Raw genomic sequence first — 27,069 nt, 5'->3', positions numbered from 1 at the left:
TGCCGAAGCCTGGTACCAGCCTTTTTTGGGCCCGCACCCCCCCCCTTTGGACCGGTGGGGGTTATCCCGGTCACCACTGGCATGCTTTTTGGCCCACCCAAATGGTCTTTTACATGCTACTGGAAACTAGAGGCCTGCTCACTAAGATGGCTGACAATGCTTGGAGTGTCATGACGCATGTACACCCAATGAGGCCTAATTGAGTGGATCCACTGCTGCTGGTGTTTGATGCTCTGTGTGCTAAGTTCTGGGAGAGAATCTTGGCCCATGTGGTGCCTGCTTCTCCTGAGGTTCCGAGCGTTCGGGACCCAGATAAGTCTCCAGGGTATCCTTCATGTGCAATGCGGAGGAGCCAGGGGCTGAGGATGACAGTGCCCCGTTGTAGACCTACCTTCAAGCCCCGCTATCGTGTCCCAAAGCTGCACTCCAGGAGGGCCAATCTTACCTCTGTATTCCACACAATCGGAGAGTTCCAGCTCGCGGGAGTCTGCTGCATGCATTGTAACCTTCCAGAGACTCAGACCCTGGGAATGGCAATGATGTTGTGATTCCTGGAGCTGCAGTGTAGAATTGCATCTGAGCTTTGGGGTGGTTGGGTGCCCCTCCACAGCTCGGTGGACTGTCACACTCCGGTAACGGCAGCCTCCTATCTCAGGGCATCTACTGAGTATCCATGTGAAGAGAATATAGATTCCCTTGTTTCCACCTTGTTTTTAATGACCATTAGTACCCAGTGGCTTTAAAGCTATAATTTATTTTTTGTGTTACTCCAACATGTTTCACCCAGCTTAAGTGTGCCGAGCTTGTCTTCTGAATATAAGATTTCCTTACAACCTACATGCCTAACTAGCCTATCATTCCTGTGTATTAAATTTTTTGCCTAGGCTTAGATAACCTCAGCAAAGTTTAGGCCTTACCTACTAACTAGACAGGCCTGACCTAACTTCTTTCTCTTTCACGTAATAAAAAAAATTGTGCCGTGATTTCTCCTTTAATAATCTTAGTTTGCACTCTGTGGCAGGTTGTTCATATTGCTTGTTGTATCTTTCTTTTACAAAAATTTAGTTCATCTTCATTGTCTTGTATGCCTAAACTATTATGCTAGCACAAACCTGTATGTATGTCTCTGCACCGCAAAAGTAAAGAATTAAAATAAAAAAATAAAAGAGGTGACTACTCTGCAAACAGGTTCAGACTGCTCTTTCAGACAGTTAATGAGCACATTCTCACATCTTGTACTCCAGCAGTATATTGGCAAAGTAAGAATGAGACCCCTTCAATGGGAAATTCTTCAAAACTGGTCCAGGGAGCAGGAGGATTTGGACTCAGAGTTTGCCATCTACACAAAAGTTCAAAATAACTTAAATGGTAGATATACTCAGATTTCCTTTTTCTTTGCTTGTTTTACCACCAAAAAGACATGCTTACAATTGTCACAAATTCCTCAATAACTGGTTGGGGCGCTCACATGAATTATTGTTTCCCACAAGGCAGATGAACTCCTGAAAAGGCAAAACATTCCTCCAACTGAAAGCAGTTCTGAGAGCTCTACTTACTTGCCACAGTTGTCTCCTACCTGAACAAACAATTAGGAACAGGGGTAGCTTATTTTTTCTGCCTTTGCACACAGATTATGGTGTGGTCAAAAAAAGATTAGAAGCCATTTCTGCTTTTCATATCAGAGGACTAGACAACATGATAGCAGACGACCTGAGCAGGGTACAGAGGACACAAAAAAGAGTGATCTCTAGATCAGAACATGCTTGCAAGAATCACAAAGAAACTCAGCCAGCAAGATATAGATCTCATAACAATCATACTGAACAGGAAATTACCAACTTTTACTTTTCTATACCATACAGATCAGCCAGATTTTGTAGATGGTCTCACTGTCATCTGGGTTTTTAGCCTAGTACAGGGATAGGCAACCTTCGGCTCTCCAGATGTTGTGGACTACATCCCCCATAATGCTCTTACACACATAATGCTGGCAAAGCTTCATGGGAGGCTTAGTCCAAAACATCTGGAGAGCTGAAGGTTCCCCACCCCTGGTCTAGTATACAATTTCCGTCCAGTCTCCAGGATTACACATATTCTTTAGAAAATAAGTTCACAAAAAGCAACTATGATAGCCATCATTCTTTATTGGCCAAAGCAAAGTTAGTTTCCCAGTTAGGTTGAGAACTTTCTGGTCTGGTGCAAAGAACATGGCTGCTTATCCCCGTCAATTCAAGTTATTCCTGGTTTTCTGCAAGATGGCTTTTCTGCATGTTTCAATTTGGCTTGGTTGAAAGTGCAAGTGTTAGCGCTTAACCATTTTCTTTTGATGGATCTGGCATCCCACATTCTTATCAGGAGATTTTTCAAGGCCATATGGCTTCAAAGGCCATCACGGAAGTCCTTTTTTCCCAAATGCGATCTGTCATTAGTACTCAACTCCCTTTGTGATTTTCCTTTTGAACCACTGGATGAAGTTCCCATAAGGATGTTATCTTTGAAGACAGCTTTTCTTGGGGTAATTAAATCTGCCAGTATTGTTGGCCAAATGCAGGTACTGTCCTGCTAGTCAGATATTTTACTATTTTTCATAACAATAAAATTGTGCTTCATTTCAAACCGCTTGTTTTACCAAAGATGCTTACCAAGACCAACATCAACTAACCCATTACTCTTCCCACTTTGTGCCAGACACTCTCTTCTTTTGAAGAATCCAAGTTACACTTGTTAGATGTAATGAGAGCTTTGGATATTTACATCAACCATTCATCAGCTTTCAAAGTCTTCATCAATTATCAAGGCATGCAGATGGGTAAAAAAGACTTAAGGGCAACAGTCGCGAGGTGGTCAATCACTATCTACGTGGAGAAAGGTTTATTCTACGAGAGCTATGGCTACTTCTTGGACAGCGAAAGCATTGGTTTCTCCTGAGTACATTTGTAAAGCGGTGACATGGTCTTCAACCAATACCTTAATCCGTCATTACAGATATACATCTTTTCTTCCTCAGAAGCTGCTTTTAGCAGCTGTATCTTGATGACCGTTTGGGATCATCCTATATTCATCTTTTACTGACACTTAATGCCAGGAAAAACAGATATTTTACTTTCAGCTATTTTTTTTCTCCTTAGTATAGTGGCAGTACAAATTTCTCTCCCTGTAAAATAAAGTATTTTGATTTTTTTGCAGTATTTTATCTCCTTGTTCTTACTTCTTGCTATTACTGAGGTTTTGGGCGTGATTGTCAATATTTAAGGTATGATGGGGAGGGTTTGTTATATAATTTGCATATTTTATTATACAGACTACTCGTCCAACCTTAAAGCAGAACAACTCTCCTGTACTGCCGCTATACTAAGTAAAAAATAATTTGCAATTAGTAAAATGTTGTTTATATTAAAACAATATTTCTTGTATGATCCCTAAAACACCACCTCCACACAATTGACATACAATCCACACACAACACTACAAGTAGCCACACATACACAACCCTGCAAGCTACCCCTCACACAATAACACAGACAGTCTGCACCATACACACAAGTACTACAAGCAACCTACATACACACATTTAACATTATAGACATCCCACAGCAATACATAACGCAAATGGCAGCCCAGATAAACACACACACAATACTACAAACGGTTCTATACGTACTATATATACAAACAATACCAAAAATAGCCTCTACCGCACAGATCCACACAACACCACAGATAGCCCCATCACACATACACATAAATAGTACAATCAATCCACATTCACTAACTTAACATCACAGACAGCCCACACACATGCCTAAACACAACAGACAGCCCACATATACTCACAGAATATCACAAACAGTCCACAGACACACACACATAACAACACAGACAGCCCAGCATACATAAATACCACAAACATCACACACACAGACACAAACAAACACACACGACACAACAGCCAGCCCATAATTACACACAATATAGCAAACACCTTACACACACAATCCCACAAACATTTCACACACACATACAATGCCTCAAACCCCTCCACACACTCACATTACCACCAATTACACTCACATAACACTGCAGACATTCTGCATACATTCATAGAGTCCACACACATAGACAACACCACACACAGCCCACATATACACACACCATGTAAAACAGCCATCACACCCCCACATAACACATGCTAAATTCTCCAACATACATAGATGTTACCTTGCAATTAGGGCCAGCACCATAGTAAAATTCTACATTTTACCCTTTTTCTAGACTTTTGGTGATTTCCTTTTATGAATTTCTATTTTTATCCAGAAAATCATTTTCTTTAAATAATGTTTATGTTTATTTACTCAAACTTAGACCAGCTCTCATTTATGAAATATCTCTATTTCTTTGCATCCAAATTACAAATCATTTTCTTTTCACTTTTAATGCATAACAAGGTTATTCACTAAAGTGTGAATTTCCAGGAATTCAAAATGAATCTCAGGTCAAAATAACTGAATTGGAAACATAGCTGTCTTGAAGAATTCTTCCACTTCAGCATTTGTGGCCTTAAATTTGAAATTCACTTTGAATTTGCTCTGAATTTCAACAGTTCTCCCTTCGGTGAATAACCCTGTAAGTGTTTATTCGCCAGACATAAACTGTAGTGAATCGGAAACTGTTTATGTAAAATTTGGGAAAAAAAATGCTGGTTTTCAAAAAAGTTATCAGAATATATCATAACAACAACATAATATTAGTCAAATAAAGTCACATTCACAATATCCCATACTTTTGAAAACATTTCCTTGAGTCTTTTGCCCTTACTAAGTTTATAGTGTAATAAAATATTTTACAACAATGTTTACAGGGTATAAAAGTGTAATATAATTGCTAACACAACACAGCTGACATGTCCAGCGTATCAGTTTCCCAACAGTAAATAAAAAAAGCAACGTGTGGATTGTGGGAACTTAAACCTGGGGCAAGTGCAAAAGAATGCTGTGTTCATGCGCACACTTTCTGTAGGGATGGTTCTTCTCACATTGCACACATAATGAACAGGTTTGACTGCTGGTGCCATGAGGTGTAACTTCATATATCCTCCAAACTATGAGAGAGAATTCACAGAAATGGTCTTGGTGTCCCAGATTCTAGGAAGTGTTATAATGCTGCCAATGCAGCTTCTGCTTTTTAATTTAACATGAATCATAACAGGTCGAGGTGGCTAGAAATGGAAGCAGAAAAGATTCAACCATATTCTAATAAAGAACTTTTATGGCTGCCTTTAAATAGACGCCCTAAGGCTAAACACATGTTTCCTTCAACCAAGATTACTCTTTTTAGTAGTGTTAGACCATCCTCCAGTTTATCATGAGCAATGCCATTATCAATTCTAAATTATTACTTACCCCTTCTGGATCTAACTTTTTGGCACTCCCACTCTATGTATAATTTGGATAATTTCTTATCAGGAAATTCCCTTTTAACATTTGATCAATTTAAAGAAAAATTTGATTTGGACGAGTCTATAGTACCAAAATATACCCTTATAACAGAAAAATTGAAAGAAAATGTTGAAATATTAGAATTGGGTATAGGAGATAAATCATTAAACATTTAAAATTTTGAAAAAATAGATCTCCTCAATCCAAATCTTAAAGGCATAATCTAATTTTGCTATTCCCATATTTCTCCAAGGCCCACATCTAAATAATCGTTTATGGAATCATGGGAAAGAGATTTGGGAGTTCAATATGAACTGGAGGATTGGATAAGATTTATTCTCGCCTTGAGAGGTATCACGCAGTGTGCTGGTCATCATGAGAATCATTTAAAAATTCTCCATCGTTGGTACCTGGTTCCATCACGCCGTCACAAAATAAATTCTAAAGGAGGGAGTGTGATGAGATAGGTACCATGTCACACATTTGGTGGTATTGCCCTAAACTCGCTAGATTCTGGAGTGATATTCATAAACTTATTAAGACTGTTGACCCAAATATTACCATCTTTACATCGGAACTTGGGCTCTTTAAAAAAAATTACAGAATCTGTTAATAAAGTAGACAGAGTAATCATAGGACATATTCTTATAGCCGCCATATCCTACTTACCCAGATATTGGAAATCCCCTGCTATACCCTCTATAGTTGATGTACTAAAGCAGGCCTGTCCAACCTGTGGCCCCCCTGATGTTGCCGAACTACAACTCCCATGATTCTTTCAATGAAACAGATAGCCAGGGAATCATGGAAGTTGTAGTTCAGCAACATCTGGGGTGCCGCAGGTTGGACAGCCCTATACTAAAGTTAGTCTTAGAAAACAAATCGTATGAGATGGCAATTAGACAGCCATCTTTATTATGGGATCAGCTTCATTATTTCTGGACTGAGTGGGAAAATAAGGTCAAGAAAGATATTGAAACTGTATATTATTATTAGTACAAACTTATTTTATTTGTTTTTTTATTATAATTATAATATATTATTATTATTATAATTATTTTATTATCATCGATAAATGTCGACATATTAATATTGCACAAAAATATTGTAAATTCGGATGGATCCTTCCCCAAGTTTCCCCTTCCCAATTTGTTATTATTGTTCATTTATTTATTGTCATTTTAAATTTATTATAATATTAAATACCTAATAAAAACTATTTGAAAAGAATTCACAGAAATGTTTGCAAGCCTCATTAATGAAAGCTCTGTTTCTGTAACTCGACTGACAACAATGTCTCAACTCACCACTTGCAGACACCTCCACAAGGCATCATTAACTCATCATACTCTGTCAGCCTGGTCAGCACCAGATACTGCAGTGCAATGGTGACTCTAGACTTTGTGAGGCCTTAGGCGCAATTAAAACATTAGGCTCCCACTAACACCCAAAGTGAAAAAAAAATAGGGTTTGCCTTGTGTGTGTATAAGGAGCTGTAGCTATATTGAACGGTGGACTTACAGCACTGGATACCGAAGCTAGTCTCTGTATTCATCGCTCAGAGGCTTGCAGTGTCGCGTCTCTCTGTGCCACTGTGTTGTAAGCTCTCTGACTGTAGTTATGGCATTATTTGCAAACTAAATTAATTTGCAATAAACAAATGTAATTAGCAATTATAATAATCGTTTATACACGATTGCAGTGTATGGTTACTAGATTGGCAGTCGTGTATACATAAGCGCCGATGTGAAGCGGTTATTGCAATAAAAAAAAATTAATTTTAGTTGAGCAAAAAGCTTTTAAAAAATCATTTACCAAATAATAGAGTTGCAGAGAAGAAAACAGTGTCATAGACATCTCCCCCACATATTCTTTAATGCGATCACATATATATTATCCTATATAATTTACATGTGTTGCCCCATGTATTGTATATGTATGTATATTATATATATGTTTCCACTTTACCTTTGCATTGCCCATATCATACCACCCTCATATTGCAGCCATAGACACAAATAAACTAATACATGCACACACATACACACTCTGATAGACGGACAGGCATACACACAGCTGCTTGCAGTGTGTTGTATGTATGGGGACTGTCTGTGGCCTTTGTGCATTGTGTTATGGCAAAGCTATGTTTCATGACTTGTGTATGACGAATGTCTTTAGCCGGTGACTGTCAGGGCTGGGGCACCAATAAGGTGGCACAGGTGGCCGCCTTAGGGCGCCAGGGCAGGAGGGCGCAAAAATCGAAATCTCCTGCCTCTGGCTGGGGACTCGAATTTTTCACATCACCTCACTCTCCCTGCATTCAGTGAAGTCGCCAACCTCTCCTGATGATGTCAGGAGGAGGGCATGACCTAGACTGCTGTTCTCCCAGACTGCCCAGTGGACTTAACCTGCAGGCTCCTGCTCCTGTCCCACTCGACCACCAAGGTTATGATTTCCCCCCTTTCTGGCCCAAGGTAAGCCTCAGGGAGACTTTAGTTTGTAGGTTTTTTCTATAAAAAAATCCTCGCACTGGACCTGGTGACTGTGACAGAATGACAGGTTACTGTGGCAGGGTGAGTGTGACAGGGCAACGGGGGTGATTGAGACAGGGTTGGTGGGTGAGTGTGACAGAATGAGGGAGGGTATGAATGATAGGGGGTGATTGTGACATGGTTGAAGGAAGGAGTATGCCAGGGTGAGTGCGACATTATCAGGGAAGTGAGTATCACAGACATGTAACAGGGCGAGAGGAGGTAAGTGTGACAGGATTGGTGGAGTATAATGTGACGGGACGAGTGTGGCAGAGTGGGACAGGATTAGAGGCATTAATGTGACATGTTGAGTGTGGCACCTATAAAAGAGAGGATTCTAGGGCTTTATGTAATAGGAAGAGTGTGACAGTGCAAAAGATTAGGGGAGGGAGGGGGAGGGGGGAGGGGGGGGGGAGAGGGGTGATGTGGCAAGTTCTCCCACTGTAATGGTGTCCAGATTTTGCTGAGCAGGATTCAAACAAGCCAGAATTCAGACAGCTGGAAACTGGACCCAGATTGTTAAAATCCAGGCCTGAGTTTTAACAATCCAAACTATTGACCTATAGAAACTCTATCCGCCTATGAGCAAACAGCAAATAAATCCTCTGCAATGTTATGGAAAATAATCAGAAGGGTGATAGAGCGTAATCTGACATAATAACAAAGTTTGATTATATGACAAAAAAACTTTTTAGTTCTAAAATAGATAAATTACTAAAACAAGACTACATAGAGCACCTATGTTGCAATAGGCACGTAAAGTGATTTATAAACTGCTTGATTCATTATCCTGCAGGATGTCAGTGACATACATGTGAGCAGTGAGACAGAGTTATTATACTATTTCTACAATATATTATTGTCATTTTTTTGCAGGTAGAAGAGACTCTGTTCAATGCTTCTCCTGTGCAGGTTGTCTGTGTCACTGGGAAGAAAATGATAATCCATGGAGAGAACATGCCAAGTGGTTTCCTTGGTAATCAACTTTTATTGTATATTACAAAACCACCTGTCCTCGCTTAGTTACATAGTTACATTATAATAGAGGTTCAAATAAATCTATTTCCTTCCAATGTTCATCTGTTCCCTACTTTGCCCACTTGACCACCCTCAAAATATGACAGTTCTGGTGATATAACTTCTGATGGCAGTGCTGCTCAGCTCTGTGTATTTTATAGATATATTTATGCTGTGCCCATCTCTCTGTATATGTGTGTATATGTACTGTATAGGGAGGAGTAAAATTCTGGGGAAGGAGTCTGATGCCCCACCGTCTTACAACTTCATCAGCCTCCACTGCTTGTGTAATAAGGCAGTGTTTGTATTTATGTTAGCACACGAATGGTAAACTTATATTATAAAAATACTTTACTTAATGAAACTGTACTTAAAAAATGTTTTCCCCTGATATACACATATCTTTCATTTTGCCAAAAAAATTTAGCCTTAAAAGACTAATTTTCGTCAACTTTGTCCGATTGCAGGTTTTCACTTTGCCGAAAAAAAAAATGTAAGCAGAGAAAACCCTGGTTCACAATAGTCGAGAGTGTGACCCAGGGATAGTTTTCCTGTCCAGGCAGGCCAGACTGGTCCACCAGGAAATCAGAAGATTTCTCTGTGAGACGCTTTTGCTTGGAGCTGGCAATATTTAATAGAAATTAGCAGGAGCACTAATGAAGATGAGATTGTGAATGGAAGAGCTAAGAGAGGGTTTGGAAGATAAACAGAGAGAGAGCTGGAGCATTATACAGAGACATGTACTGTGTGGATTCCTCTGTATTGCAACTCTGTGTAATCCCTCACAGTGATCCTGGCTGTGTGGGATATTGTGCCCAGCTCTGCGTGTTATTTCTCTGTATTTTTCTATGCGGAGATGGTCCTTGGCGCAGTGTGGCGTTTTGCCATGCATGTGCAATAGTCTCCCAATGCTCTCCCACAGGAAAACATTGGATTAGCTGATATCATCAAGACTGATGATCTAACACAGTGAGGGAGACAAGTTAGGTAAATTCCCCTTTTAACTCCACAGACGGGAAAGGGGGTTACCAAAACAGCTAGTTTAACATTATAGAGTTAGGAATACATGTTTGCATTCCTCATTACTATAGAATTCCTTTAATTTTGAAGCTCCTACAGTTTTGCCATTTCTCCAATTATAATTCCTCATATGTAAATTGATTAATGCATTTCCTCTTTATAGATCAGTTATGGAAACCTACCTTGAGTTTAAAGAGTATGGAAAATATGGGTACTTGTCACAAAGAAAGCTATCCAGATAGATGTGAGGACAATGGGCAAGAGGTCATCTATTTAGACTAGAAGAAATTAATTTTCACCTACAGCAGGGAAACAGTTATTTACAGTAAGAGCAAAATAAATAACATTCTCCTCCAGAAGAGGTTATTTTGCCAAAGATGCTGTTAAAATAGGTCTGTGTGCTTTCTTAAGAATACATGGTATTCCGTGCTATAGTAGGTAATATCAATATTATTCACAGCTTGTTGATCAAAGGAGAAATCAAATTACCTCCATAAAGTCAAGATGGAGATTTAGCTTATCAGCACAACAATAGGAGAGACATTAGTAGCAGATCCCTAAAGTCCTGAAAGTTGCTAGGTGGGGCCTCCATGGATCGGATTTGTTGTTCCAACACATCCCACAGATGCACAATCAGATTGAGAGTTGGGGAATTTGGAGGCCAAGTCATGTTCCTCAAACCATTCCTAAGCATTTTTTGCAGAGTGGCTGGGTGCATCATCCTGCTGAAAGAGGCCACTGCTATCAGAGAACACCATTGCCATGAGGGGCGTACGTGGGCTGTAACAATATCTGGTTAGGTGGTACATGTCAAAATAATATCCACATGAATGCCAGGACCCAAGGTTTCCCAGCAGAACATTTCACAGAGCATAACACTACTTCACCGACCTACCTTCTTCCCATACTGCATCAAGGTAAACAATTCACATGTACCCGGCCATTCACCTGATCTAAAAGAAAAGGTTATTCATCAGATCAGGCAACCTTCTTCCATTGCTCCATGGTCCAGTTCTGACCCTGTCCTCTCTCATTTGGTTGCCCATATCTCCTGTTGATTTTCCCGAATGTACCCTCGTTTTCCCCTGTTATACTACTGAACATCAACCACCCCCTGGCTCATTAACTTCAAAAGAACCCATTAACTCAAGTGCTCTCTATGGGTGGCCACCATTCGCATGACCGAACACACGTGCTTTATGGAATGGCGGCTTTTTTGTCTCCCGAACACAGGCAGCAGTACCTGGTTGTCAAGCGCCTGGAACTAATTTCAGATACCATAGCTCGCGAACCACACTGCCTGCTCCACTCATAGACAAGCCAGGAGATCGCTTTTCGGGGAAAAGACTCGCTCGTCCGAGGGGAGCATTTGCTCCCTATGAGCTAGGGGGAGCATTCGGTTGTATGCATACAGGAACTCCAGAAAGTTGACCAGCTGCTGCCTCTTTCTCTCTGGAACTATTTTGGGCTACCACCTCGTGGCTTTCCGGTCAGAACTTTACCCGAATGGTGATTACGTTACACCGAATGGATCTGAGCGCTTTTTGGACAACTTGGGTGTTCAGATGCGGGCTATTCGGGGATATAAGACATGTGTGGTTCCTGTATAGTTTAAATGTAGTTTAGGGGTGTTTTTTTGTATTTTATGTATGGTTCTCTGTAACTGAGAGATAATTGAGTTACCGGTCTTTGACACAATTATCTCCCAGACACAGGGATGCCTGGGAGGGATTTGTGTTATTTTGTATGGAGCAGCTTTTTGTTCCAGCTCAAGAGGACTTCAGCTGAGATATTCGGTCTGAGAATTGCAGCTTCACTACACTGTCATTTGCACTTGCAGTCAGTATAAAGAATACATACAAAAAAGAGCCTTGTACTTGAACTGGATTATGTTGTAATTGGCTAATTATCTCATAAATGTAAACAGCAATAAAATGGTGCAGGTAATGAAAAAAATCGTTAACACAGGTTATAGGTGATTTTCAACATTTTATTAAATGGCGTAAATTCCAGAAAAGTGACAGATGCATTTTAATGCTTTCTTAGAAATATATTGAGAATCCAACCTAAATATTTAAAGAGATTCAGAGGACAAATTGTAGACGTGAGCGTGCAAACTAAATGTAATCAGTTTGTTCATCCTTTTTCTAACTAAAGTCAGCCATTATGTTTGTTTCCGTGTCATGCAGGATTCCACATCTAGACATTACTGCCCTCCACTGGAATTTTATATCATGAAAGTTTGACAATGTTCTTTTTAACTTCAGTGCTCATTGAGCAGTTATCATCATCAAAATAATGACTTCCTCATGAACAGACAGAGGAATTCCCCTAGGTACATCGAACCAAATATTATTTTCTGCTGAATGTAGATCGGAATGGGTCATTTCTACTGCGGTAAAGAAAAATAATGACAATTCTAGAAACGTGGTATTGAAGTCCTTAAAGATCAAGTACAAGTCAGATATTCTAGCTTTATGAAAAAAAATTAAATTGAAAGTGACATTGCAGATTTAAGGGGTTAACGGTTTTGAGTAAATGAGGCAGGTCAACAGTTGAAATACATTGATAAAATAAGTGAACCTTCATTGCAAGGTGTTCTCCTAGCATCAAACCATATACCTTGCTGTTTATATTTTGTCTTATAATGGTTATGGCACTAGAAAAAGTGCAGAGGCGGGCTACAAAATTAATAAAAGGAATGGAACATATCAGCTATGAAGAAAGGTTAACAAATTTAAACTTATTTAGTTTAGAAAAACATCGCCTGAGAGGGGATATGATAACATTATACAAATATATTCGGGGCCAATACAAACCATTGTGTGGAAATCTATTCACAAACCGGACTTTACATAGGACACGAGGTCATGCGTTTAGACTAGAAGAAAGAAGATTTCGTCTAAGGCAAAGCAAAGGTTTTTTTTACTGTAAGAACAATAAGGATGTGGAATTCTCTGCCTGAAGAAGTGGTTTTATCAGAGTCCATACAGATGTTCAAACAGCTACTAGATGCATACTTGCAAAAACAGAATATTTAAGGATATAATCTTTCAATGTAGGGTAATAGCTGCTTGATCCAAGGATAAATCTGACTGCCATTCTGGGGTCAAGAAGGATTTATTTTCCTAGCTTGTTGCAAAATTGGAAGTGCTTCAAACTGTTTTTTTTTGCCTTCTTTTGGATCAACAGCAAAAAACAAATGTGAGGAAGGCTGAACTTGATGGACACAAGTCTCTTTTTAGATATGTAACTATGTAACTATGACCCGCAAATAGGCAGCTAGAATGATCAGAACTGGAAACCACTATTAGTGCACAGCGTAGAGCATTTTTCTCCCATTTGTTACATGGTAATGAACCAATATTGAATAACTATGGTCCTGCAGCAGGATTACTAAAGAAGAAATTCCAAACTAATTCAAATTGAATTTCGAATTTAAAGCCAGAGTAGCCAAAAGTATAGCTGACTTAGGGATTTTTTTCAGTTTGGCTGTTTTGATCTTAAATGTGAAATTCACTCTGAATTCTCACTTCAGTAAATAATCCTGTGAACTATATTTCCGATGACACTTTGTCAGCATCAGAGCAAATTCTACCCTTAACCCCTTCACGACGGGTGACGGACGAGGTCCGTCATCCAGGGGATACCCTTAACGACGGATGACGGACCTCGTCCGTCACGCGGTAAAATTAACCCCAGATCGCCGCAATCGCGGCGATCGTGGGGTTAATGGTGCTCCGGTCTGCCTCTGTATTAGAGGCAGACCGGGAGCACCGGATCGGGCTGTCCCAGTACATGTGCCCGCTCTGACAGCATGCCAGAGCGGGCACATGTGCTCTGTATACTTACCTTCCGCCTCCCTGCACTTCCGGGTTCAGTGTGAAGTGCAGGGAGACGGATCAGTGCTGATCCTGCCCCCTGGTGGAAAAAAAAATAAAGTTTATTTAAAATCCCACCCCCCTTTACCCCCCCTTTACCATTTTAATAAAAAATTAACCCCTTCCCTGCCAATTGATCACTGACTACAGTGATCAATTGGCAGGGATTACATTTTAATATGATCTGATTTTTTTTTTTAACCCCTGAGGGTTAATTCTTTTTTTTTTTTAACCCTCAGGGGTTAAATTTATTTTATTAATTAATTTAAATATTTTAAAATTATAAATTTAGCTAGCTGGGGAGGGTGGAAGTTAGTGGGGAATTGGGGGATTTAGTGTTAGGCTAACTAGGGGTTAACGTTAAAAAGTTTTAAAATAAGCTTTAAAAAGTTTAAAAATTAAGTTAAAAAAAAGTTTTAATAACGTTTAAGTAAAAAATAAAAAAATAATAAACCCTTTACCCAGTCCAAATAAAAATTAACCCCTTCCATGCCAGTCTATCACTGCCTACAGTGATCAAAATACAGATCACAGTATTATACTGTGATCTAATTTTTTTTTAACCCCTGACGATTAACTTTTATTTATTTTTTAACCCTCAGGGGTTAAATTAATTTAATTAACTAATTTAAATATTGTATAATTAAATATTTTGCTAGCTGGGGTGGGTGGGAGTTATGGGAAAATTGGGAATTTACTGTTAGTGCTGCTTACTGCTAGTTAGGGGTTAACGGTAAAAGAAAAAGCTTAGAAAAATGTTAAATCTGTAAAAAAAAGTTTTACGAAAGTTTAGGAAACTTTAAAAAAATTAATAAGCAAAACAAAAGTTTAAAAAATAGTTTTAAAAAGTAAAAAAGTTTTAAAAAGTTAAAAAATTAATTTAATAACGCTCATTACCACTACACCTGGTACAAGCTAGCGGAAAAATGATCCCACGCTAAGGTTCAAAATATGCCTTTTGAAATACCCTGGGATGTCTTCTTTAAGAAATGGTATGGCTTTATGGGGTATTTGGATTATATAGCCTGGTAAAATACTCTAAAATGGGACATGGGCACAGCGTAAAAATTAAAAGTTTGAAAAAAAATGGAATGGCTGTGTCCCAAATGTGCCCCTCCGATGTCCACATATACCTGGCAAAGGTACATACGGGGGTATTTTTGTACTCAGCCGACATAGCTGAGCAACATATAAAGTATTATAGAGTGGTGGTACACATAAGGTTTGCAAAATATACTGTGCAAACTCACTTTGTGTGTCAAAAAGGCAGAAAAAACGCTTATTACCACTACACCTGGTACAAGCTAGCGGAAAAATGATCCCACACTAAGGTTCAAAATATGCCTTTTGAAATACCCTGGGATGTCTTCTTTAAGAAATGGTATGCCTTTGTGGGGTAGTTTGAATTATATAGCCTGGTAAAATACTCTAAAATGGGACATGGGCACAGCGTAAAAATTTAAAGTTTGAAAAAAACTGGAATGACTATGTCCCAAATGTGCCCCTCTGATGTCCACATATACCTGGCAAAGGTACATACGGGGGTATTTTTATACTCAGCTGACATAGCTGAGCAACATATGAAGTATTATACAGTCGTAGCACACATAAGGTTTGCAAAATATACTGTGCAAACTCACTTTGTGTGTCAAAAAGGCAGAAAAAACGCTTATTACCACTACACCTGGTACAAGCTAGCGGAAAGATTATCCCACGCTAAGGTTCAAAATATGCCTTTTGAAATACCCTGGGGTGTCTACTTTAAGAAATGGTAGGCCTTTGTGGGGTAGTTTGAATTTAAAACTTACGAAGATGCTTGGAAATTGCACATAGGCCCCGCGTCAAAATTCAAAGTTCTGTAAAAACTGATATGGCTTGGTCTCCAATATGCCACTGTAGCTTCACAAAATAGTGCCAAAGACATTCATTGGGGATGTCTTTTTACTCAGAAGACTTAGCTGAGCATAATTTGGAGTTTTTGAACTTAGTGGCACATATGAAATATACAAAATGCCCAGCAAAAATGCAATCCGTATGTCAAAAAATGCACAAAATTATTTTTTACCACATACTTTGGCATATATTGGTGAAAAAATGGGGGCATGCTAAGGCACAATATGCACCTTATGAGATACCCTGGAGTGTCTACTTTCACAAATGGTAGGCCTTTGTGGGGGTTTTTGAACAGTCACACTGTTATAGTACCCCAAATGGAAGCATAGGCTCATTAAATCCGTCTCTCAAAATTCTACTGTGAATACTGAAAAGGACAGGTCTCCTATATGGCACTGTAGCTTCACGAAATAGTGCCAAAGACATACAATGGGGGTACCGTTGTACTCAGCAGAAGTAACTGAACACATAATAAAACTTTGTACAGGAATAGCACACACCAACTTTACAAAATACACATGAGAAGTTCTTTGTTATACGTTTGTGTGCGAAAACCCCCAAAAAACACAATTTTACTCCAATATTTAGCAGAGGTTGGCGGTAAAATGGCTACGTAGAAAGTGTCAAAACAACCTTAGGTAAATAGCCTGTGATGTCTACTTTATATAAATATATACTTTTGTGTGGCAATTTTGTTTTATTTTATGGCTATTAGGCTTACAAGACAAACATACCAAATTCTAAAATCGCTCCACATTAAAATTTTATTTTACTCCTTGTGCTTTGTGACCTGTAACTACCAAAAAAAACTTTAAATCCCAGACACATTATATATTCTGTAAATCAGAACAAATAAATGAATTTATTTTTAATTACTTTCCTTAACCTGCACTAATTATGCACACATTATGATTGCAAAAACTGTAAAAAAAACCCAATATTTTTCATTTTTTTTGCATCTTTCTGTATTTTTTTTATAATAAGTAAGCATTTATATATATATATGTTATATCAAATTAAAGCCCTTTCTGTCCTTTAAAAAACGGTATATAATATGCGTCGGTGCAATAAATGAGAGAGATGCAAATTGCAGTTGAACGCAAACAGCAAGAAAATGCAAAAATTGCTTGTGTCATTAAGCGTAAGTCAAGCTTCTGAAGCTCTGTCCTTAAGGGGTTAATGGTACTGAGTTATGGAAAACAATAAATAAGAAGGATTTGGGAATAGTTATAGGCGACAGTCTAGGCTACAATGTTTAATGTTAGGAGTTGTAAAGGCCAGTTAGATATTGTCACAAAGGGGTGGCGATTCACAGGACAAAAATATCACCTTTGAACATGCAGTACAATTTCGGGCTAGAAAACGTGAACTTTTTACTTTAGAAAAAAAAGGCGTCTCAAAGGGGATGAACATTACAATGTGCTAATAGGTACAGGCCAGAACAAAGTGCTCTCTGATAGTCTGTTCAACAATAGAACTGTGCAAAGGTCATTTAGATTGGAAGAAAAGAGATTTCACCTAAGGAAACAAAACAAGATGTTCTTTACAGTAAAAGCAATAGAGCTGTGTAATTCTCTGCTTCTGGATGTTGTTTTATCAAATTTCTGTGCAGATATTTGCCTTTTTCACAGCTTTTTTTTTTCAAAAACAGTTATAGGTAAAGAATAGTTAATAATTGGAGTAAAAGCTTGTTGTCCAAAGAGAAATCCGACGGCCAATTTGGAGTCAAGAAGGAATTTTCCCTTTTGGGGCAAATGTGGAATGGCTTCAAATAGGGTTCTTTGCCCTATCTTTGATGGACTTGAGCCTCAATTCAGGGAACTTGACAATAGCCATGTATAGCAAAACCTAAATAAGCAATAAGCAATAAACAAGTTTCATACATATTCCATATATTACAATAAAAGAAGATGCAGCTGTGGATCTACAGAGAAAACACTAATATAGTATGATTCAGTACAGCACATAAAAATGGCCCAGCCAGAAGTACACTCACTATAAGGTAGATGGTTATGTCACCTTAGGGTGTATCCCCTTAGAATTATGGGGGGCTAGTACACGTCTCCACTGCTCTTGGCAGCAATCACTACACACCAAGGAAAGCATGACTCCAGAGGTTTCCCAAAATAGGCTGGTATTTATTTAACAAATAAAAATAACCAATAGAAAGATAAAAATCATATAAGACAAATAATGAATAAAAGTGCAGTCCTACACGCTTTGTCCCCAAGTGGGACTTCTTCATGGACCCAAAAAGTGAAACAGCATAAAATCAAATAAAATACAATATCAACAATTTTTCAAAGGAAATAAGCAGAATAAATCCCTCCCCCTGTGTCTATGATTATATAGGGCTAGTCTAATTCAGCTCTATCTAATCTTCTTTGCTGATTTCCCGGGTTCTGCGAACTGTCCGGTGGTTCCGCGGTGTCACTAACAGTGCTTGGATTCTGACTGGTACTCCAAGATGCGTTTCACGCTGCGGCCATTTGTGTTCCACCTCCGGTCTGCACTTGGTCTCCACGTTCTTGCCACAGTATGGAAAGAAACTGGGGAAAAAAAATAAAGGGAGACCAAAAGGCTCAAAAGAGTATAAACACCTAAAGCAAAAACATATATCTTGTCCATTTACAACACCATCATCACAAACGCATGCCAAAGTTAGTGTTAATTTTTTTTTGCATTTTTTTTAAAACAAAAACTGCAATTTTACTGGTGGTATCGTCGTGATAAGTTTTACTGTTTTACAGCACTCATTATTATGTTCAGCTAAGTCTCCCGAGCATAACAAACCCCCCAATGTACAGGTTTTATGGTGTTTTGGAAAGTTACAGGGTCAATATAGGGCTTGCCCATTTCAGTTTGCCAGATTAGTTTGCTGGGTCTATGTTGCCTTTTGAGACCATATGGTAGCCCAGGAATGGGAATTAACACCATCATGGCATACCATTTGCAAACGTAAACAACCCAGGGTATTCAAAATGGGGTTGTTCAGTCTTTTGTAGTAGCTACTAGTCTACCGACGGAGGCAGTACGGAAGCCAAGAGCCTCCTGATGTAGTGCGGCATTTCTTCAACAGTTACTGTTGCGGGTATGCCCCGGATTTTAATGTGGTTCCGTCTATATCTATCTTCTTGGGCTGACAGCTGCAGTGAAAATGCCTGCTGGGTAGATTGTAGTTGTAGGATTGTCTTGTTCATTGTAGCCATTCCATTCTGCATATCCTGAATGGCACCCTCAGCTGTATGCACCCTGTCTGTGACCTGCTGTATACCTGTATGGATAAGTGCTAGCTCTGCTGCCAGGATTCTCTGGAACTCATGCAGCATATTCTGCAGGTCTTGTTTTGTAGCAGGAGCAGAGCCATCTGATGTGGCAGTAGCTGGGGGTTGGGAGCTCCGAGGTGCAGGCTGTTCCGGTGGCTTGTTTGGGACTGGCTGTGGAGAGGGAACAGAGGGGACCGGGCCTTCTGCGGCAGCCATCTTGGGGCGCACTTGGCATTGTAGTAGTGTCCCTATATCCCCCTGTTCGGTCGGAGTACCTGGCTGAGGTTTTTGGGATTGTCTCCCCATTGCTGTTTCAGTGCTGTGGGGGGCTGTCGCGGTCTTCCCCGTAGTAGCAAGAAGGTCGGTCAGACGGTACCCGAGGAGGAAAGTCTCCAGGCAGGGGAAGGCCGAGGGCGCACAGGCTCCTGGCTTGCTTTTCACTTTGGTCTGCTTCGGTGCGTACTTAAAAGGCATCGATCGATGCGGCAAGGGTTCCTGAGATTGATGAGGGTGGTTTGGAGGTTGAAGGGCTCCCGTGAGAGGTCTCAGTTTGTGGATTAGTATCGGCAGATCGGGAGCCGTTGGAAATGGCGTCTGTCTCGTCTCGTTCCCAAGCTCCGCCCACCAAAATATATATTTTTAAATTAATATATAAATGCTGCTGGGATTTAGTAGAGGAGGGGGGACTGTGACTTGGTATATGGGGGGACTGGAATTTAATAGAGGGGGGGACTGGGATTTAGCAGAGCGGGGTGATGTGGTTTAGTAGAGGGGGGTTCTGTTTTTTTTTTTTATACTGTACTTTTTGAAATAAACCTACGTTTCTATGAAACTTTATTTTTTTTAAAAAACCTTGTTTATTTGGCCCGTGTTCGACTTTGAGTTTGACATGCTTGTTCTAGTGGGTGTATTTCTGGATGGGCCATTTTTATGTGCTGTACTGAATTACACTATATTAGTGTCTTCTTTGTACACCCACAGCTGCATCTTTTTTTATACTGTATTCTGGTTTGCTGACTTTGGGGGGATACTACCTGGGATATCCCCAGAGGATTCTTATAAGATAAAGGATTTTTTTTACTACCTTGTACACTTGGTGGTGTGCAAGGGTGTGGGAATTGTATTAAAATATGTAATTGTTATTGGCAATATCAAATATTACAGGGTTTTTAGAATAAAATTTGTATGTGTACTTTGCCTTTAAGAGACTTTGCAAACTGATGAGTTGTTTTTAATGAAAAATATTGTTTTTCATACAATGTTCCTTTACTTATCAAACTGATGTCTTACCCTGATGTTTAGAATTTTAGACGCCATTTTGTCTTAGGTTAACGTGACACCATGTCATGTTATATTTTTCTGAAGTTGCAAGCAGATACTTTAATCTTATAAACTTTGCTGTAAATTGTTATAATAGATTATTCAGTTTTGTCTATAGTTATATTTGTATTTCATAAAATATTTTAAAATACAAAACTTTATTGCTTCCAAAACAATCCCTGATTTCTATTGTATTCTCAATTATTTATATATTTTGAATAGAGGAACTCTTAGTAACTATATAGAATTATGGCCAAGATATATGTAAGGTTAGCTACATTCTAAGCTTTAAGACTTTATACTGGGAAATGGGGGAACCTACTGCGGTTACACCACAGATTGCATCACAATTGTTATGTTAGTCTGTTAATTATGGTATTCTGCCCAGTAATTTGTGCTATTTTGATATTTTTAGGTGTAACTTCCTTCAAAGTAAGCTAACACCAGCTGAAGTCAGGAACTACATTAAATCTTACGTCGGATTTGCTGGATATACGGTAGGTGGATTATATTTTTAATCAGATGACAGTAGTAGCCATTTAAACCAGGATTGGAATTGTTGTAGAAGCTGAGCAAAATTATTTATTTATAAAATATCTTACCAGGAAAGATACACTGAGATTTCTCTCGTTTTCAAGTATGTCCTGGGTCCACAAATCATTGCATTGTTACATTAGGGTACAATAAAATACAAAAAAAAAAATTAATACACAATAAATACAAAATTTAACATAGAACAGGTAGGAAATATATAATCAACCATGACAGGTACATTCTATTTTGAGGTATGTAGAGAGGGATCTCTTAAAGGACTTTAGGCTTAGGGAAGATTTTAAATTGTCGTTCCACAATTGCGGTTCTCTGTAGGAGAAGGAGGATCGGGCTGCTTTCTTTTTGTATTGAGGTAGACTAAGTAAAGTGTTGGTACTGGATTGGAGCTTATAGGAAGTAGGAACAGCCGAGGAGAGCATTCTGCTCTGGTAGGGTGGGAGTTTCCCATAAAAGCTCTCAAACACAAGGCTGGAAAGATGAAGGGTGCATCTGGATTCCAGCAACAGCCAGTTTAGTTATTTTAGCATGTCACAATGGTGAGTCTTGTAATTACATTGTAGCACAAATCGGCAGAACGAGTTATACAATGTGTTGAGTTTATTAATGTGGGATTGTGATGCAGATGCATTTACTACATCCCCATAATCAATGATTGGCATCAGCATTTGCTGTACAATCTTTTCCTTTACTGTAGGGCTTAGGCAGGATTTGTTTCTGTACAAGGCACCTAGTTTTGGATAAAGTTTAGATGCAAGCTTTTCTATGTGCAGGTCAAAAGATAGATTGGGGTCTAACATCATACCCAAGTATTTGAAAGAGTGGACTGCTGTCAGTGTGCCATTTGAATTTGTTTTGATGGATAGGTGGGAATTGTGTAATTTGTGTAATTTAGGTACTGTTCCAAAGATCATTGTGACAGTTTTGTCAGTGTTCAGGAAGAACAAGAGAAAAGTATATACACTAAAAGTGAAAAAACGTATAACTGGAAGTGATCCCAGGTGTACTTCACAACCACCTAAGAAAATATACAAATATACAAGAAAAGTGGAAACCACCCAGAATACGTTTAAATATATAGAATAGAATGACCTGCATTCCTGTGAGTGCATTCATATTTTACGCATTCACATTCCTATTGTAACGGACCGTTTCACTTACAAGAGGATAAAATCCGTTTAGGCGATAATCCCCTTTTTGAGAGACAGGCACAGCTACTGCAGAACACCAAACTCCCGAACTGGATACAAGATAACACTCCGAACTGGAACAGCTGAACAAGAAAAGCATACAATCCGCTTACACTCCTGGCAGTCAGCTTACAATCCAATTCCCCCCAAGAACGAGACGACACTTCATTTTGAGGGTTAAACAGGAACAGAGGACTGGCTCATCCAGCCTGGCTTTTATTTCCAACTCACACATACAGGCCACACCCAGGGGGAGGCATAAAAGAACCAATGACATAGATGTTACCTCCCACACATCCCCTCCCCTTAGTGTGACACATAATCCCATTATGCATACAGTTTAAAATATACTTTTACACAACTTTCCTAACTCTAAAACCATACATCACATTCACATAAAAATACATATCCACAATCAATCCATTCAGGGGAACACCATATTAAAAAATGGTATGGATCAGACCAGGGGTTCAAAAGTTAGTAAAGTATCTTTTAAAACCCCTAGCTTCCCAGCTCAGACTGGTTTTTTTACAGAGCCTTCTCTGTGCTGGAGAAGTAATCTAATTATCTCCAGCACAGAGACAGACTCCATTAACCACATGGTTACAGAAAGACATAAAACACTTTAAAATACAGAAACTTTTTAACCATAACACACAGACATTTCACATATCCCCAGATAGCTGGGATCTGAGCGCACAAAACTACCGAATAGCGCGCAGATCCTATTCACACAGTACAATTGCCATGGAGCTAAAGTCTTTCCCATAGTCTTTCATTATATGAATAGGCTCCATGGTATAGCTATCTGGGGTATCACATTCCCATAAAGTCTGGTCCATAGTCCAAAGGCAGCAGGCGGGCAACCAGGCTTCTCCAGTTCACAGTGGCGAAGTTGGTTCCGCCACACCTATATTATACTATTTTACGCTATGTTAGCTATTTGATTTTTTACACAGAGCATACTCTTGGAGATTCTACCTGAATACAGGTCATTCTATTCTATATATATATTTAAACGTATTCTGGGTGGTTTCCAGTGTTCAGGAAGAGTTTGTTTTTTGCGATCCACTTTTCTATCTCTGTAAACTGGTCTTGGAGCACAGCCTCAAGCTGCGGTAGATTGGATTTGCTCGCATAGATTACGGTGTCATCTGCGTACATGTGTACATTTGAGAATTTGCAGACATTAGGCAGATCATTTATAAATAATGTAAATAGTAGGGGGCCGAGAATGGAACCTTGGGGAACACCACACGTGACTGGGAGAGGGAGGGAGTCGCTGTCAGAAATGGACACATATTGCGAGCGATCCGATACATACGATCGAAACCAGGTTAGAGAATGATCACCAATACTTGAGTTTTTGAGTTTGTGCAGCAGAATGTTGTGGTCTACTGTGTCAAAGGCCTTAGCAAAATCAAGGAAAATAGCTCCAGTTAGGTGTCTTTGTTCCATGCCAGTTTGGATGTCATTGCAAACTTTTAAGAGGGCAGTTGTAGTGGAGTGATTCTAGCGAAAGCCCGATTGATCAGGGGTCAGATAGTTTGATTGTTGGTAGTACTCACATAGTTGCATATGGACACATTTTTCTAAGATTTTTGACAATACCGGGAGCAATGATATTGGGCGATAGAAACCAAAGTAGGGTCACCACTTTTATGGATAGGCACTACTCTCGCAGTCTTCCAAAGTTTGGGTATGTATCCAGACACCAAGGATTTGTTAATTAGAGTTGCGACGGGTTTAGCAATTGCTGGCGCACTGAGCTTCAACAGCATTGCTGGGATTTGATCAGGTCCGGACTGTTTTTTCATTTTTAGATTATTAAGATGTTTTATGATGACACTAACAGGTACAGGTCTAAAAATGAACTTGTCTATATTGGGCCTTTGCAAATTTAGTGGGACCTGATCCACATTTGCGTGTCATTTATTAGCTTGGCAATCAGGGTAGTAGAGCATCCTTATTAAAGGCATTTGCCACATCTAAGCGAAGTTGCAGGGTTTGGTTATCCACTTTGACAGTGGAGGGTTGGGAGTGGATTGGGGGAGTTTGTAGTTTATTTATGACTTTCCATAATGCATGACAGGTGCGTAGTCGCCATATGGGCAGGAAGAATCAGAACAAAACCCCCCACATACATAACCCAATAAAAAACAGACACTAAGGTATATGGGTCACATTGTCCACAGCTTTTATTAAATAGAATAGTAAATTAACATAGAAAAATAGTCATTGCTCCACACCCTGCCATCACATCCGTATCCTTCATTTAGGTATAAAAAGGCAATGACCCATATATAAATAATATAACAGTATTCCAACATGAACATAACTTAAAGTGCCAACATTTTTATTAACCATGGTAGGGGTATACCCGGATACCCCTACCCCACCAGGTTCTGGGCCACCGACAGGACTCGAAACCTACTAAACGTACCACAGACCATTTTCACCATTTCCCTAACCATCCTACCGGGGAGCCTATTTTCCTATCCTAGTAAGGATCTCTAACAGCTATCCGAGGAGTTGCCAGTGAAGTTATCACTAGGCTGTAATGTAAACACTGCATTTTCTCTGAAAAGACCGTTTTTACAGCATAAAAGCCTGAAGGTAATGATTCTACTCACCAGAGCAAATTCAATAAGCTGTAGTTGTTGTGGTGACTGTAGTGTTCCTTTAATGGAACCCAATAGGCAGGCAATAACCCACCTATTGCAATGCATTGGATAGATACACCAAGCTACAGTTTATGTACAGCATGTGTAAATAGCAGCTATGTTATGAATTGTATCAATTATTAAACTAGCTCCACTCATCCTAAGTGATAAATGGAATCGTGCTGCTGTGGGTAAACTACTCATCTCATAAATCCATGCTAGAAAAGGCTTATGGGATAGGAACAGTATAAAACAGAAAGATAAATTTGTGGAGCCTTTTCTTGGTGAGGATTGAGCCTGTCTGTTACTGATACTTACTGTGCAAGTACAATAGCAGTATGGTCTTTACAAGATAAGTATTTATTTTTGTTTGAAGTTTGTTTGCATCATTTATGTAATATATTAATGCATGGCATATAATCTGTACTATATAGTTATAGTGCGCCAGTGTACAATGTTTAAGCTATAAAAAGTTATTATATATCAATGATTAAAAAATACTTTTAATTGAAGTCCTTAAAAAGGCAAATACTGGGGGGCGGGGCTGGGCCGCCAAGATGGACGGTCGCAGGAGAGCTCGGCTCCTGCAACATACAAATGATTAAGCCAGTAATTTAAGCTTTACAGCGATTTCAACTACTTACTACTGCGACCCACGACCCACTAAGGCTACCGGATCCGATGAGGGCCTGGCTTCTGTAGCTTCAGTCCCTCGGAGGTGAGATCTCCGCAATTCACAGCGGGAACTTAGCCGGCGGTGAGTGGGGTGGACGGCAGCCACCCCACTATCTTGCCTAACGAAGCCTGAACGGCACTTTGGCTCACCGCGGACCCGGCCCTGTTTCCTCCCCCCTCTGGACCGGGGGGGTGATCCCGGTCCTCGCCCCATAGCCGCACTCACAGCGTGGCAGCAGAGATCCGGCAATGACACCCGGCCATCTCACAGGCTCAGGGCCCAAACCTAAGATGGTGGAGACCATGTGCGGCATAACTGATGAAAAATGGAGATGGAGGAGGGGAAACACCAAGTAAGCGGCGGCGCCACAGCACCCGTCACCAGCGACCAACCCGAAGTTATCTGCCCGCAAGACCCAGGGAGCTGACGCCCAGAACAAACAGGCACTCTCCCCTCACTCACCGTAAGGAGCCTCCTGCCCAGCAACCCTGGAACCACGAACACCCAGCCCACAGACACCCAGAGGACACTGGCAGAAAGACCATCATCTAGACCGGGGGTCAGACAAGCATGAACTGTCTGTGGGAAAAACCCCAGGGACTGTGCTGCGGATCGACTGAGTAGAACAAGCATCAGGGGACACTAGATGAGTTCGAGCTATACTCTGCTGCTCCCTCTCATACACACAGCACTGATATACAATTGCAGCATGGGTTTTAAAAGATTGTTTCATGCTTATACTCCTGTGAACACTAATCCACCTGATCCCACTACTATCTAGTACCCAGTCATTAATAGACCTGGTGGTCTCCTCCCTCAAGTAATGCCCAGCTGTAGTCCCTTAGCCTGTGTAATTTTAACAACCACCTGAATGTTCATGTTGCTCCTCTAGGATTAGTCACATATTGAGATATGATATGCATAACCTTAATACCTCGCGCTGCCCTAGATAAATCCTCTAAGCCTGTTTTCCAAGCCTGCTATATAAGCCAGTACTATAAGCCTGTTCTATATGCCTATTCTACAAGCTTGATTCGTCTTAAATATACAAAATGTGCACTGTCTATTCATGCCACATCCAGTCTTTGTATGTACGTGTAAACTCTGGCAGAATGCTGTTGTGGCACTGGCCGGCATAAATGTACCTTGTCTTAACTATGCACGATAAAATAAAGAATTAAAAAAAAAACGGCAAATACTGTATGCTAAAGGGAAAGAAATAGACACAAAAGGGGGGTAAGATACACAAAAAGGCAAAAGGGGATTTAAAGACACATACAGGCCAACACAGGAGAATACAATTATAGTGCTGGAAAGTTAGCGAAGCTGAAGAGTTTTTCAGTTTAACTATTTTGTTCTATAATTTACAATTCCATTTTTCATAGGACTAAGGTTGGACAGTTTATTTATTTATATATTTTGGTCTTTTGCCCCCCGCTCTCCATGCTATGTTATGTTCAATAAATCTTTAAATTTTTCATGTTTGTCATCTTGTACCTGGATATTGTTTCTGCTGTGTACTAAGGACTGTAGCTTCCTAGCTAGGCATCTCCTATGTAGAATCAGCCAAACATTACATTTTATCAAAAGGTTTTTTTCTATAAATGTCTTTTGATCCAGTATGGAGT

The 27,069-nt window shown here is 39.7% G+C and overlaps 1 protein-coding gene across 2 annotated transcripts in view; it reads left to right on the top strand.

The window, feature by feature from the left end:
* LOC134610649 (baculoviral IAP repeat-containing protein 1-like) overlaps nt 1–27,069 on the top strand; it is an 87,968-nt gene that overhangs the window by 21,442 nt on the left and 39,457 nt on the right. For both annotated transcript variants that reach the window (XM_063453718.1, XM_063453719.1), the window contains exons 3-4: nt 8,843–8,942; nt 20,779–20,860. In XM_063453718.1, coding sequence (XP_063309788.1) covers nt 8,843–8,942; nt 20,779–20,860 — 182 coding nt within the window. The remainder of the gene's footprint in view (nt 1–8,842; nt 8,943–20,778; nt 20,861–27,069) is intronic.

The sequence above is a fragment of the Pelobates fuscus genome, chromosome 5 (assembly GCF_036172605.1).
Source record: "Pelobates fuscus isolate aPelFus1 chromosome 5, aPelFus1.pri, whole genome shotgun sequence".
Lineage (NCBI taxonomy): Eukaryota > Metazoa > Chordata > Amphibia > Anura > Pelobatidae > Pelobates > Pelobates fuscus.
Note: the sequence above shows the minus strand (reverse complement) of the source record. Positions and strands in the feature narration are given on the sequence as shown.